At 37.7% G+C, this 15,953-nt stretch overlaps 1 protein-coding gene across 3 annotated transcripts in view; it reads left to right on the top strand.

Moving 5' to 3' along the window:
• The first annotated feature begins 3,052 nt into the window (after nucleotides 1-3,052).
• The window catches only part of arl15a (ADP-ribosylation factor-like 15a), a 112,036-nt gene continuing 99,135 nt past the window's right edge, over nucleotides 3,053-15,953 (top strand). Inside the window, exon 1 of one of the 3 annotated variants that reach the window (XM_032578232.1) lies at nucleotides 3,053-3,481. In XM_032578232.1, coding sequence (XP_032434123.1) covers nucleotides 3,470-3,481 — 12 coding nt within the window. In that variant the 5' untranslated portion in view covers nucleotides 3,053-3,469. Of the gene's footprint in view, nucleotides 3,482-10,559; nucleotides 11,078-15,953 lie in introns of those variants that run through there. The other 2 variants (XM_032578233.1, XM_032578231.1) reach the window with 2 other exon arrangements.

Below are 15,953 nucleotides of genomic sequence, written 5' to 3'. Positions count from 1 at the left end.
AGTCAGGAGTCATCCTTCTAAAAATACACTTTTCATTCAATCAAGAAAGACGTAAATCTCATTCTTGTGCGGGGATTTTAGAGTGGAATTTCCACACTCCTCTCACATGGAACAGTAGGGTTTTTTCTCATTCCATTTTCCATCCACCGGAACAATGTCAGGTTATTTGACAACTTGTTGCTGACTATAAGAGTGAGTGTGTACGTGCAAAGTTAACTGTGTCCATTGTTTTTGTGTTGTCTATGTAATGGTCTTGAAGCCTGTCGGGTCCGTCCAGAATGTATGGATGGACGGATGAATGGAATAGTATGAATAACCATACTTCTGTTTCACAGTGCAATAGCTAATTTTTCCTTCTACAACACAAAAAGACGTAACTCCTTAAGGAAATCATGCAAACTGAACGGAATAGCATAATCCTTGAAACAACCAGATGTTTTTCACTTTGGTAGGTGCTTCCCCCTAGTGGATACTTTTATTCATGGCAAAATTAGAATTCCTAAGATATACTTTTGTTGTTTAAATATTATGATTTTAAAGATTTTTGAACATCTAAACAAACTCTTTGTTGTGAATTATGATCTCAGGCTTTACTGTTTTCACTAAAGTGTCAGCTCACTATATAATGTGAAATTTTACATTTTAATACGTATGTGGAGTAGTTACTTCAATCAAGAAGGTTATACTGAAACAAAACCGCCTTCAAATACATTCGTTATTCAGTTTGCTCAACCACCATACTTCTAGTGGCCACCAGAGGTCTCCCATGTCACATTTCACTTATCCAGATCGACCTAAGGGAAACAGACTTCTCAGTGTAGTGACTCAAAACACTGTAGATTCTAAAGCTCATGCTTCAGGGTCTGTTCTCCTTCTAAGGGAAGCCTGTAGCTTTCAGATGTGAACGCATGTCACCCAGTTTACCTTCCACTTGACCTATATTACAGAGATTTCATTTATAGAAAGTCCTATAAAATATTAAAGAACATTGCACTCTTCAGGGATCAGGAATTATATCACACTGCACTGCCTGAGAAAACCTGTGATTTTCAGCCTTATGTAACCAGGGGAAAATAACATCTTCCTGCATAATTATCTGACCTTTTTGTCGACTGAAGTTATCTGTGTTAGATTGTCATGGACTCTGTGAACACTTTTGAAGATGATGGGAGTTCAGATCAGAGCTAATAAGGACGCCAGTACTAACACATCCAATAGGTTTGAAATCTTTTGTATACACATTCATCTTTCTATTTACCGTGTCCCTTCTATATTAACAATAGAAATATGAAATGAGGCTGATCTAAAGACATTTCCAGCAGAAGTACACTTTGTAATAGCGAAGTCTTCAAAGAAATGGGAAGTAACTTCTTATTATTACAAAGAGTTCGCCAAAGCATATTTGGATGGAAGACACAAACACACTGGAGCATAGACAGTCGTGATCTGGCCTCAATAGAGCATAGAGCTCCACTGTAACAAAGCATTTTGGTAAGGAACTGAGCAAACATAAACTAAAATCCAACAAAAAATGGAAACAAAACTTTTCTGAAAGACTGTGCTCAAGATAATAGTTGTCATAAAAAATAACAATTTATTACAGCTATGATTAGAAAACAAAGACTATGGAAGGCTTTGGGTTACATTACAGTTACATTACATTAGTTACATTACATTTGATAAAAACATTCTTATGAATTCCTTTAACATCGTCTAAAAAAATTTTCATAAATAAATCTCTCATGGTAGTAGCATATTCTTGCATTAAGAAATAATGAAAAATGCCGTATTTAATTTGAACATATTAACAAAAAGAAAAAACTCTAATGAAAAAATATTTGCAATTTAGAAAATCCACAGAAAATCCACAGTCCCATAATTTCGGGACCGATAAAATAGTTGTTTTCAGAATCTCAGTGTTAGTTCTATGTTCAATTAATGTACTTAAGGGATCGATCTCTTTCTGTTTCACTGGGGTCTAAGTCTCTTGGGCTCTCCTGAAAATATGAAAGATAAGAGAACATGCCATTGATCATAAATGAAAATCATGGCAATAAAAGGGTTTATATAGTTTGAGGATCAAAGTCAATATTTCAAAGATACTAACCAGCAGGATTTCACAAAGCTTTATTAAAAAAGAAAGCATGCTGAGCTCCCATAGTGAAGCTAAAACGAATAAGAGGCTGTCTTTAGGAGTTTACCTGATATTATAACGTGTCTAGCCCTGTGTTTCCATCTAACTGGCAGGATTTCTCATTGCTCCCGTTCCAATTTGGGCCAGTCAAAATCAGCTAAATATATCCCTTAGAAGATTATGACCGCTTACAAACCCAAAAATAAGTGTGACCCCTCGGTCACTGCATATAATTTGGAGACATAAACACATCATTGCAGACTAGGCAGATTATAGAAAATACTTTATATTAGTTGCTTAAGCATGTGGAAAGTAACTCATTGGTCTGTAAAATGAACTGAAGCAATGTTCAAGTGTAACCCAGTTTAAAAATCTGCCAAAAAATATAGTTTAGGTGAGGTAAAGGAAGAAAGAATAACATTGTGTGGGTGTTCTGACTCATTCTTCATACATTATATATAGAAAAACACTGTCCAGTCACTTCATTAAGTACACGTATTTACTTGCTTTTTAACACCAATAACAACGACCAATCACAGGGCAGCAATACTATCTACTCAAACCATATTGACATTGACGTTCTTCTTCCTCCGTTTCTTATTTTTTGGTTCTCATTATTAGAATTATTATTATTGCTAGTAGTAGCACTTTTCTGTTTGTTTAGTTTTGTAGTAATATAAACCTAGAGATCAACTTTTATTGCTCTGAGTGTAATGTCCCACAGCTATATCAATAAATTATTCATAATACCAAGATCCAAACCCCATTTAATTCCCTCTATCGAAATGTTAGCGTTTTAATAACGAATTTGTTATCAAAGAAACGTCGGATTTAATCGTCCCTCCTCAGATTGGGCAACGAAAATAGCCTCCATGTGTTTGATCACGTGATCGCGCTGCGTGCGTAAAGAGAAAGGACGACGTGCGTGACGTAACGTGAACGCTTTCGTTAGTTTCCTCAACCAAACACTGTCTCTACTGATATTATTGTGTGATAAAAACTGGAAAGCAGCCGGTGGAAAGGGAGCTGTTTGTTCAGACAAAGACCAGCCAAACACAGCGGGGTTCCCCCCTTTGTGAAGCAAAACGAGTTGCTGCTTCTGCAATGGAACTTGTCTTATAGAGGGAAAGGAGACGACAATTTTTTTTCCTTAACAAAAGCACTTTTTAAACCCAAGAAAAGCTCGTTTTTAGTCTTCTAGCCATTGCTGTCGGAAGGAAGGCGGGGAATACAAAGAGACGCCTGCTAAAACCCTCAAAAATTTGGACTCACTCAAGCAAAAACGGGATTATTACGAAGCTAGGTCGTGCTGCTGTGACTGGTCAGCGATAGTACATGGATTATCTGGTGAGTAAACGAACAAAAAGGCTGTTTTTGTTGCTCACGGCGATTAAGCAAGCTGCTGCTTCCAGTATCTTTGCAGCTGACAAGTCCAGGTCTAGCAACAGTTTGCTGTAAGTGTATTACTATTGTACCACTCATAATTAGCATTAGCTGTTATTAGTTGTCAAGTGAAGCTCTTAGCTTCCCTCCTCCATCAGTACTTTGGAAATAGGTCTAACTGGTTGACCCAGACTCCAACGTGTTTGTATGCAAAACAGCGTAAGATGTCAAACAGCTACACCCTTTGAACACCACTGTTGCTGAGGATGAATCTGTATCCTGTTTTTGATACGGTTATTTTCAAATACAAGTCGTTTGTATGTTTATAGCTGTCCTGTGCAAAACAATAACTTCCCTTCAGGCTGTTGGCTCCTGCTTTTGACTGGAAGATTACTAGTTTTTGGGCCCTTTGCCCACATTGTGCAGATGGGATGGGTGCTGCTGGGAAACCCCCCCTCCCCCCAAAAAACAAAACGGCAACAATAAAGAGGAAGCTGGTGGAACTGAAAAACCTTCCCTTGGGATTTATAAAAAGTTTACCAGTACATTGTGCTGTCATTTCACTGGTGGGGACAGAGTGACACTGTGGAGTGCAGAGGAACTCGCCCACCCAGTGTTATCAACTTGTTTAGAAATGGGCCTCCCAAGACGTGAGACCTAAAAGAAACTTTTAACTTTGGCTTTACTGGAACTTTTTTTTTTGTCCTTAACCATGACCAAAACTGCTGCAATGTCTTGCATCACAGGTACTAATTTTCTCTGCAACAAAAGGAGTGTGTACATAGTTAACTTAGGTTATAATGTAAACTCTGCCAAGCATGGATGGAAAAATATTGACATATAAGGGTAAACCAATAAGCCAGTGATGTCAAAACAGCCCCATGTGACAGGAAAGGAATAAAATAAACTGGTTGGTTTTCTGTACGGACAGACTTCACATTTATTCCTTTAGTACCTATAATATGTGAAACCATGTGAAAAGATGACCACACTTTTCTTTTGCCTTGCTTCTGCTACACACCCACAGTGCTGTGCTGCATCACTATCACTGTAACATTGTCAAACAAATAACACATGGCCAAGCCCCTGTCCGTCCCTAAACACACACAAACAGTCACAAAATTGATATGATTTATTATATCTTAACATTGTCCCAGTTTTAGTTATGGGACCGATACGACCGGTATGTTAAAAAATGACTAGAAATGGCCGACAGCGATGTAGATGCATCTTTATAAAAAACCTATGTAAAATTTTGTACAAGCTGGTAGTAAACCCAGTAATTTAAGTGAGGGTCCAAAATTATCCAGTTATGTTTGGCCCTTGTTAATGGCACCAAAATATTTGGCTTTCCTTTAACTCTCTAAAAGACACCAAGTGCATGTATAATTTTGACCATATGTGACTGGACTGGACTGGAGTTTGACACCCCTGGGTTAGAGTAACATATGTTACTCTAACCCAGGGGTGTCAAACTCCAGTCCTCAAGGGCCACTGTCCTGCAACTTTTAGATGTGCCTCTGCTGCACCACACCTGAATAGAATAATTAGGTCATCAAGGCTCTGGAGAACTGATCTACACAAGGAGGAGGTAATTAAGCCATTTCATTCCAGTGTTTTGTACCTGTGGCACATCTAAAAACTGCAGGACAGTGGCTCTCGAGGACTGGAGTTTGACACCTGTGCTCTAACCCATACGTTTATTTTTTGAACTATAAGCCTCTACTTTTTTCCCACGCTTTGAACCATGCGGCTTATAGCCCAGTGCGACTTTTCTGTGGATTTTTCTTCAACCACCTGGGGCTCTTTAGCAGGAAGTGAATCATTGGAAGTCAAAATTGGAAATCAAAGATGAAAGCGCCAATTTTAGTTTAGAACAAGCACATGCTAGCACCAGGCACAACAGAGAAATTTCTTCAAACTCATACCTCCTCATTATGGAAACCACACGAAAAAGTTCATATGATGCATCTTGTACTGCCAGATTCCTCTTGACCTGGCAGTACAGGAGGGAAATGGAGCCGCTGCACGTAAGCTCGGCGTGAACGAATTCATGGTTCAGTGTTGGAGACGGAGGGCTGCGTCCTTAATGTCAGATTTATTAATCTGATATTGGAAAAACCGAGAGCGGCGGAGATATCAGCGGCTTATAGCCCGGTGTGGCTTATATATGTATGTTTCCAGTTTTTTTGAAACTTTGTAGGTGCGGCTTATAATAAGGGGCGCTCTATAGTCCGAAAAATACGTTAATTTCTCAGTAAATTCTGTCTACTGTGCCCAAACCATTTTGAAATTCACTGCATTTTGTTTTGTGTTCAGTCCATATTGAGAAAAGAACAGTTGAAATGTTTCTTTAAAAGCTCTAAATTAGAATGATGTTCAAGATGGGTGTAAGCATCCTTCATTTTGACACACCTTCTCACTCTTAGCATTAACAGGAAAGAGATTTTTTTGCAGCCTGCATGTTTGAGGGGTTTTTGGATTTTCCATGGTTGTTTTAGTTTTGTGTGGAAAGCACAGCTGTAACTCTGGACTGTTGGGACAGAGTGCTTGGCTGTCCTCTAAGGTCAGGCACTCAACAGGCGTCGGGCTGTTGAGTGCCTGCTGTGCGACACTGAAGATGTGGTGCAAAGCTTTGAACCACAACTATGTCCTTCTCAGATTTAATGAGTCCTTCCTGTTCAGTCCTGTTATTCATTTTATTGAGACCTCGTTTTGTTTTTTGTGATGGGGATTACTTTAAAAAGATGGGGATTATTATGATCTATTAAATTACGGGCTAATCACCGTAGTTTGAATTATGACAGTAGCTGACATCTGATCTGTGCCAGATTCTTTCAACTGGGATGTGGTGCATGTTAAATCGACTTCTGCATGCTCAGCATTGTGTCAAAAAGAACATTCGAAAACTGCAGCACTGAGACAGGGATTTGATCCCATGAGCTGTTGCCATAGTACAGCCTTACCAAATTACTGCTGCACTGTGTTACCACCTCCTGAGACCTAACCTGATTTTGAGTGACTCAGACAAGATGCTTTCTGGGGACAAAATATATTCTGTTTGTTAATTTGTGTAGGCTATTTCAGTATTTGCACAACAAATACTACTGCTGCTAAAGTAATGCATGTTTAAAAAGTTTTTAATCTGTAAAAAGTTTGAATTGGGTGCACAGATTTAATCAAAAATATTGAGAAAACACATGCTAAGTATATAAATAATTTGCAACCTTGACCCTTTTTACTGTTCGCCTCTTTATAGAGTGTAGAAAGATGCAGATACATTTTAAAACAACTTTACCTTAATAAGAGTGATATGGCACTCTAGTGGATTTCAATCACTCAAACTAATTGCAAACAGCTGAATTCATTTTGCAGATGAGAGAAAAGTAGTATACTTCCTTCAGCCAGCTGGTCAGCAGTGTGCAGCAACGGGAGATACGACAGTGTTTTGTTATTCTTGTTAGTCTGACTACTTAAGACAAACTTAACTCTGACTTCAGACAAAATTAAGTCGTCTGACAACAACATTAAGTCAGAAACATTAATGTCAGAAACTATTAACAGTTTTTAATTCGTAGCTTTTTAAAACCTTAGTGCTGCTACTTTGTGTTTGAACTTGCATTTATTTATTTTTTAGCTTTTTCTAATATATGACTTTTTGTGTGAGTAGCTTAATTTTTTGCAATATTCTGGCTCATATTAAATGTATAAATCAAGTGAATGCTGCTGGGGGCATTCTGCTACACCTTCAGACTTAACGTCTATCATATTCTAGACCAGTCTGTAAGGAAGTCAGCCTCTAAGATGTTATCTGTTCTGTCTCAACAACCAGAAATTTCTTGTTGTGGAATTTGAACTATGTGGAAGACTCACTGACAACGATTGGCAGGCATTGACTTGAAGCCATGGTAACAATGGAAAAACGTAACAGAGCTGCTTCATCTGCTCAAATACTGGTCCACACCTTCATTCGTCTGGGTCAGGATCAGGATAAACAAACAGCTGCAACACAGAGGAATGACCTTACAAGGTTGCTGCATGTTAAACCCCTGTAAAAGGAGTCAAGAGTTGAGCATAAAATGCAGTTTATGTAACTAAAAGCCACACAAATGTGACGTTATGAATATCTCATACAATGAGATATTCATATTCTATCATTTTATTGTTTAATGAAACTTGTATGTTCTGCTTAAATTAGAATTATATCAAATTGCAGTCTTGTTATCCTAACTATGGCTGTCAAAAGAAAAATGGTGACGTTTGGTTTAAATATTACGCGTGGAAAGGAAAAGACAGGCTAATGGTTAATTTCTTTCATGTCTAGGTGATATTTAAAACTGATACTTTGTGCTTAAACCACTTCCTCCCTTTCAGATAGCAAATTTGACACATTCAATAGGCCTAGATTTAAATTTTAACTTGCAGATAAAAGCCATGTTTTGTCTTTCTGTATCAGCTACTCAGGATTATTTTATGTTTCACAGCTGTAGTGTCAAATAATTAACATTTATGAGATACAATCATCCATACTACCTCTGCAAATTACAATAAAACGTTGCAAAAGGATATGAAATGTGAAGAACGCAGTCATAGTGAAGACTGATGACTAGACAGTTCTTCTGCAGACAGTCAGTGACACCCTTCACAAGGAGGTTAGGCCACAAAAGACCATTTCTAAAAGAAGCTGACTGTTCAGAGTGGTGTATCCATGCATAACAATAGAAAGATGAGTGTAGGAAAAAAGTTTGTTAGAAAAAGAACGCAAACATTAGGAATTACCACCACCATGAGTCTAAAGCATAGCCAGTTTAACAGAGATTTACAAGGTGTGGACTGTGGCTAGAGGCAGAGCTTCCAGAGCTGGCACTTAAAGAGATGCCCTTGGGCTTACGACAGAAATATTTTACTGTTGGTCAGTCTTTCAAAGTCGCCTTTTCAGAATAGAGTAAAGTTTGGGGACCTAATTTCCGACTAAAATGCAGAGTATGAGAATAAAGTCCAGTGTGATGATTCGGTGTGCCTTGTCACTTGCTGATGGTTGTCCATGGAAGTTTTATCAAGTCCACAGTCCACAACTACTAGGACAATGTAGAGGAGTTCATGCTTCCCAAGCTTTATGGAGATGCTGGTTGGTTTTTCCTGCAGGACACAGCACCTGTCCACATTGTCAATACCGGCTTTAATTACCACACTGCCACTGCTGATTTGCCAGGAACCTGCCCTGACCTATACCAGGCAGAAAATCCTTTTATATTTGTATTTATATTACAATCTGTATGTAATTAATAATGTGAGTTTTTCCTGTCGAATTGAATTATTGAAGTAAATCGACTTAGTATGATATTCTAATAATTGACCTGTAATTGTATTTAGTGAGGTTCAAAAATTATATGATGTTTTTTGGTCCTCACTAAGATCAACTAACACGGTCAGTTATGTCTAATTTTTATTGTGCAAGGTGAAAACAGGTAGAGCAGAGCTAAGAACAGGTGCGTTAGCCATACTCCCATCCTGCTGGCAAACAGCAGATGTTATCTTTGTCCTCTACTTGACAGTGCTGCACAGCTCTGCTTCTCCCAGTGTAGCACTGCCAAATTCCTTTTTCTGTTGTAAGCAATATGGCATTTCAGCAATGTGAATGGTTTAGTTAATTTGAATATCTGTGATATTCTAGGTAGTGATGCTTCCTATGACTCAATTATGAGTGCAGGCCCTTTACTTCCCTGGTAATATTCATATTCGTGGAAGTTTTTGGACTAATGCCTTTAAAGAGGCAGCAATGAACCTTTCGTATTTTATTGCTTTTCAGTTGTAGTTTAGTTTCTTTCTGCTCAAGAGTTATTTTATTTAGCTCTGACCTTTCAAGATTTTATTATTTTACAAATAATATTTAGAATATATTTTTCAAAATGGTCTAGAACATATAAGATGTTTGAGTCCCTAAACATATTCTCTGATGATGATCTTGCTGCATTTGAACTGAATACATGTCACTAGATGTATAAAGCTGATGTACAATAGACTTTTTTAAATTATAGATGTGCACTCCAAAGGAAAAGTCCACTATAATTTTACTCCCTTGGTGTTGTAGTTTCTATCTCTAAACAAGGGCTTCCACTTTTTCCAATTAATCTATTGGCTTTGTTCTAGTAATATAATCTTATTATTTTTGTCCAAAAATCACAAGTTTATTTTTGATGTCATCTTTCCATCATAATAGACTCCCATAAAATGAAAAGTAAGCACATATGTTCAATTTAAATTGTGACATCTCCAGTATTACAAAATAAATAGAAGGAAGGTCTTGTTATTTATGCATTTACAGTTAAAGAAACTCAAGTATTCAGCTTGTCGAACGTAAGAAGACTGAACTGGAAAAAAGAAAAACTACTCTGTGTTGAAATCCTTGATTCAAGCATATTTTCTGAAACTTTTTAAACCTAAAAAATAAAGTTGTCCTAAGCCATTGCCCTGAGGTCCTTGTGTATATGAAGAATTTAGTGTCCTTTTTTTAATTTTAAGAATATAAAAGTTCACCATCTAACACAGCAGATGTAATTTTTCAAAATGTACATGTGATGCAGGACACCTGTACTATATCGGGTGTCCTGATGCAGGAGTGACGAGCATTAAAGTGAAGGTTGCAAGACACAGATTCCCCCCAGTTTGAGACAAATGAAGCAGAGCAACAAAGCCATTCAAGTTGAACATTTACACACACCTTGAAAATCTCGTTTCTTACCAAATTAAATTTTGAATTAAATCTGTTCATCGTTTAACATCATTCAATAATTTAACAACCTGTCGGTGATTTAGTCCACCCACTACCCCAATGCTAGCTAATTTTAAATTATATATTATACCTGTCAGCAGGAGGCAATGCCAACCCCTACTAGATGGCTGAGATGACAAACAAGCTATTCAAACATGACTCACAGTTCTCATAAAGGCATTCGACAAAACGTCCCACAGCATTTGCTGAAATCCCTGCGACCACAGGAAGCTCAAGTGGTCAATCTTTTCATCCTTCTCCATGCAGAAAGCAATGGTTTTCATACCTGCTATATCTCTGCTTGCAGTACGGACATTGTGTGTGGGTGGGTAATGGTGACTAATCCAATTTGCAGTCTTATTCTGGATCTCTAGTTGCTGCTGAGTCCTTAATCTCTGTGGAGAGTGAGAGAAAAAGAGATGCACTCAGTCGTAAGCTTGCGTCTGTCTGTTGATCCCTGTGGTAATAGTTTCTTATCTTTCCATGAATGAGCATGGCGGGTAAACACAAGGTCCTCCTCATCTAATACTTGCAAAACAAGGCAGTGTGAATGTTGGGATTTAAACGAAGAACTGGAGTGAGGCTATTGACAGCTGACTGCAAGACAGGCAAGAGCTGCGACTCATGCTGTCGGTCTGACACTGTTGTGTTCAGCTACTCCTGATCCTCCTTCGTCCATTCACTTATTCCCGAGGCTTGCTGGTTGCCGGGGGTTACGCTTGTTGTCGAGCACAATGTCGGAGCACATGCAGCTTTCCCTCGCCTTGTGCAGGATTGGGCTTTATACGGTAAGAAAATGCAAAAAATGTGTGGCTTTTTTCTCACTTTTAAAGCAACACGGATGTGTTTTATTTTTTTCTTGTGAGCTGGATTTAACCCCGTCCAGTTTTAGCGTGGTTTAATCTTGTTGTGTTTTGAAATGGGGACTGATCAGATAAAAGTGTCTGCTGCTTCACTGCTGCTTGGCCCCTGACAGAGGATTTCATTCAAGCGGTTGTTGCCTATAATTTAACATAAGAAAGGTGAAGGTGAGCGCAATTACTGTATATTCTGCTTTCTGTAGCAGCTCATAGCAACTGTCCTAAGGCAGTGTTGTAGGTGCCTCTGGATCTATTAATATTTTCCTAAGTGGGCCATGGTGGAAATTATTGTCAGAGTTTTTGCTGTACTTTACTAGTAAGACTTGTGTACGAGTAATATACATGTATTGGCATTGTCCAGTGAGAGTGCAGTATGCAACAAGTTTCAAATCAAACAGACGTATTTTAGCTACAGCTGATGACTCAAATAACGTATTGTGAGGTTTGATTTTTATTCCTGTAAATATGTGAAATGTTTTCGTCTACATCAACAAACCCAAATTGTGGAGCGGGAATGTTACACGGATGGCACTTGTTTGGTTTAAAATCTCAACCGTGACTCATAATTTTAGCCATGCAAGCATCATATGAGTAGTGAAAGCCAAAAACACTGTCCTGTTTAAAGGAATTTAAAGCAGCACAAATTATTGATATAGTTTTTAAAGCTTTAGTGTAATTTAAACTCCTACTAATGTTATTTGACAGTTTTTTTGGGGAACTTGGACTCTGAAATTTGCTTTTGGTCTGAAACTTACTGCACATGTGGCGTTGCATCGTAATGGTGCACTTCATCAGTTAACACTCAAGTGTGGCTTTCCTTTCTGATCAGTTAGTAATGATACAAGAGCATGGTGATGTGACATCTTTTTTTCCTACAAACAAAATTACAAACTAACTCTTTGCAATAACAGAGGTTCAATGAACGCACAATATCTTGTAAAGAAATACGGGCAAATATTTCTCCTCTGTGACATGAGAAACTGCAGTTGTGAAGGGGGATTTCTGAGAGGTATTGCTGTTAAAGGTGTTTCTACAAGGTCTTGGGTGATGTGCACTTTTTGTCTTGGCTTTGTTGCTGTTTAATCAGCAATGACAGTCTGGAGTGTTCTCATACTCTTGATGTCAGATTTAAGCGAGAATTTTGTTTCAGAAACATGTGGGGAACTAAACTGCAGGCTGACATTTCACTCAGAAGCAAAATGATGTCTGACATCCCTTTCAGCCGACTGTACAAGACTTTGCGTGGGAAGCCTTGCTGATTTTAAAATTAGGACAATTGAAAGTACAGACTACTTAACAGAACTACAAAGGCAGGATTTCTTCTTTTTGTGCAGTGCAGGGATTCACTAAGATTTAAACCCCTGCTGAATCACCATCACAACATCCGGACCAGCTATTTATCTGGCCTTTATCATTTAACATATGTGTTTCTCTGATGGATTAAAGAAACATCACACTTGTATAAACATACACACAGACACTGTCCCCTACTTCCTTCTGGTGTTCATTAATACTGATGATGAAGAGAACTCTTCCATTAGATTTTCAGCTTAAACCACATTTGTAGTGCGTCAAGATAAAATATATGGTTATTAATTAAGAAATAACATTTAAGAAATAACAATTTCAAGTGTCTTGGACATTTGTTGATGGATAATGGAGCTGTACTATGATGGACCTTACCAAGCTCCGCCCACAACCGACCCACGTGACTGCAAGTCTCACAAACAAAGCCTCGCAGCGCGTTGTTTCTATGTAAACATGACTCGATTAGTGCATCATTTCTACTGGATTTTCACAATATATCAGCTACTAAATGGACAGAGGAACTAAAAGCTCATGTCATCATCTGGAAGGAGGTTACTGGTTTCTCAGTCACAAGCTGGTTGCAAACCTGAGGCCAGCAGGTGTCAGTCAGTTATGGTAGATCTGAAATTTGGTTTGATGACCTCAATATGAGAAGCTACAGACTGATAGGAGGAACCAAAGAGCTCTGTAAAGGTAAAGGCAAATCTTCTGAAGTTGGGATATAATTAATTTAATTTCACATAATTACCTCGGTAGAAGCCATTTGTTTCTTAAAATTTTATGAAATATGTTTGTTCTTTTTGATGTTTGTTGTGAATGACGTTTACTCACAAACGAACGAGGTAATTAGTCCAACGTTTAGAAACTATAGCGGCTGTAATGTGCCAAAGCAAAGGTAAACAAAGCTAAAATAACCCAAACAGGTGATCAACTCAAAACCACTCGTACCTTTTTACTTTCTCTCTCTCTTTGTAGTTTAAGCACACCTGTTACTGTGGCAACCGCCTGTGCCCCGCAAGACGAGCAAAGATTAAATTAAAAACATAACATTCAGTCCCTTACGATATCAAGTTTCCAGGCTTTTGATATTTATTTCTCGATTATTAAGCCTGGCTAACACGAGTAACAGTTTAGTCCAAAACCTTTTCTGCTAAAATAAAATCTTTAGTGTATGTCAGATACAGCACACATTGGATATTGATCTGTTTAGCTAACGTAAGACTGTGTAGCAGACAGGCTTCAAGGTGTAGAAGTTGTATCAGTTCTGCCATTATGCTGTACTTAGCTAACAATTTTTTACTCATTTCACAAAATGAAACTCATATTATACATATGAGTTACACACAAAGTAAGATGTTTCAAATCTTTAATTTTATATTTTCAACAGGGAGTTTGAATCTCCTTGTTGCTTAAATGTGCTACGACAACTTGTAATTCGGCTGTTAATGGCTTTCAGCTAATAAAAACCCATACTATCACACTATGTGCAATGGAACATGATCAAAACGTCCACGTGTAGAGGTTACTGGAACTTGTTACCCTTTTGGTCTTTTAACTATTAGCAAGCTATGTGATTGTGATTAGGCTCTCTGTGTTCCTCTCATTATGTCATTAATGGACTGGAAAGTGTTGGCTTTAACCCTGAGGGGCTGGCCAAACCATCAAGAGTCTCAAGGCATGAGTAAGCATGACCTACTTTAAGTGAAAATGCAGAAAATGGCACTCTGCAGTTTACCTGAATTGGCTTCCAGATTAGGTCACATTAAAGGATGCAGAATTTGAAAAAAAGACATAGTCCAAATCATTCACTACTAATACAAATGAATAATAATAACCCTAAATATATTTCCTTCAAAAATGTTAGACATGATATTATACATTTATAAGCATTTGCATTAACTGATAAATGGAGGTAAATATGTCTGCATGTTCTGTCTGACTTATTTTGATTAATTGTTTTGGCTGTCCTGGTTGTTTGGTTACAGGTTGTAAGAAAACTTTTATCTTGACAGATTGTGCAGCTCCTATCACACAGGTTACACCTTCATCCGCTTTCCCCTCTTAAGAATAAGATATTAGAACATTAAATCGAAGCTTTCAGGTCTGGTATGTAATATGTTTTTCAGAAATGCAACTTATCACCAGTAAATCCTTTTTGCTCAGTGAAAAAATACATTTTATGGAAATTCATATTTTCTCGTTGCTACATATAGCTAACACTTTTTCCCAGCTAATTGTTGCTTTTGTCATATTGCCAAACGTCCTCACTGCTTTTGTCCACAAGCTGTCCTTTAGGCTTGTGACAAGACCACTGTGGTGCAGTTCAACACTGGTCTACTTAGCTTGTGTATTATTCTTACTGATAAGAACACATCAGAATAGTTTCTGCTTGGGTAGTGTTAGGTTATGGTGTTTTCAGCCACTTTTCTGTGGAGTCAATAAATAATAAAGAAGTGAATTTGAAGTGTCTGCATACTCTGCAGCACTTTTAATATTCAATTGTACTGCTTTGTTCTCAATGCAAACTGAGATACTTACATTGAGAACTTAATTCATTCAGAATATTCAGATAGTCCTTATGATGGGTACATCACTTCATCTGCTTTTCTTCTTAAGCTGATATCTCCTTCTCTCTGGTAGAGGATAACTCTGGACTCATCAGACCCTGTGACCTTCTTCCATTTCTCCAGAGACCAATCTTTATGGTCCCTTACATATTGAAAATATTTTTTTCCAGTTAGCCTCAACCATTAGTGGTTTTCTTAAAGCTGCGCAGTAGTTCAGTCCCAATCCCTTGAGTTCCTTTCACATTGTGTGTGTTTGGAAATGCTTTATTGTCTTTCTTTAAATGTGCAATGAAATCAAATCAAACTATCACCGATCACTATCATTCAGGATTTTTTTTTGACCACATTACTTCCTCAAAGACTGAGAGATCAGATAATGAGGATTACTTCCTCATTATCTGAGAGATAATGTGTTGAACACTTTGTAATACATGTTCAGTAATTTCTGTAATTTCCTTCGATGTTTTTTTGCTTGATGCCAATATTTTGACCCTTCTTAAACAGGCTAACAGCTTCTCCATGACCACAGGATGTGTTTCAACATGTTTGTTTAAGAAATGAGAAGCTATTCATTGCATCAGTTGGGATTACATAACTTGTTGCTAGCTGAAAGATAATTGCCCATGCACTAATTATCCAATAGGAGGCTTGTACCGATGTGCTTAGTTAAATCCAGGTGCACTTTTTTATCTGGCCAGGCAGTGTATAATATATATAACACACTGCTCTATGTGTTCTTGGCTTTCATTGGGCTATGACAGTCTTTTTTTTCAACAATTTTTGGTTATTAGTTAATTAAGCACAAGATAGTTTCAATATGTATTGAACTGATCAATTAACACTTGATTGTATGTTTAAATTCAATAAAGTGTCTTCAGTAAATTTCAAATTTCTGTTTTTAGAAATTTGAGAGCCATTTGTAGTTTTCC

Source organism: Xiphophorus hellerii, chromosome 12 (assembly GCF_003331165.1).
Source record: "Xiphophorus hellerii strain 12219 chromosome 12, Xiphophorus_hellerii-4.1, whole genome shotgun sequence".
NCBI classification, from domain to species: Eukaryota; Metazoa; Chordata; class Actinopteri; order Cyprinodontiformes; family Poeciliidae; genus Xiphophorus; species Xiphophorus hellerii.
This window is presented reverse-complemented; position numbering and strand designations above follow the sequence as displayed.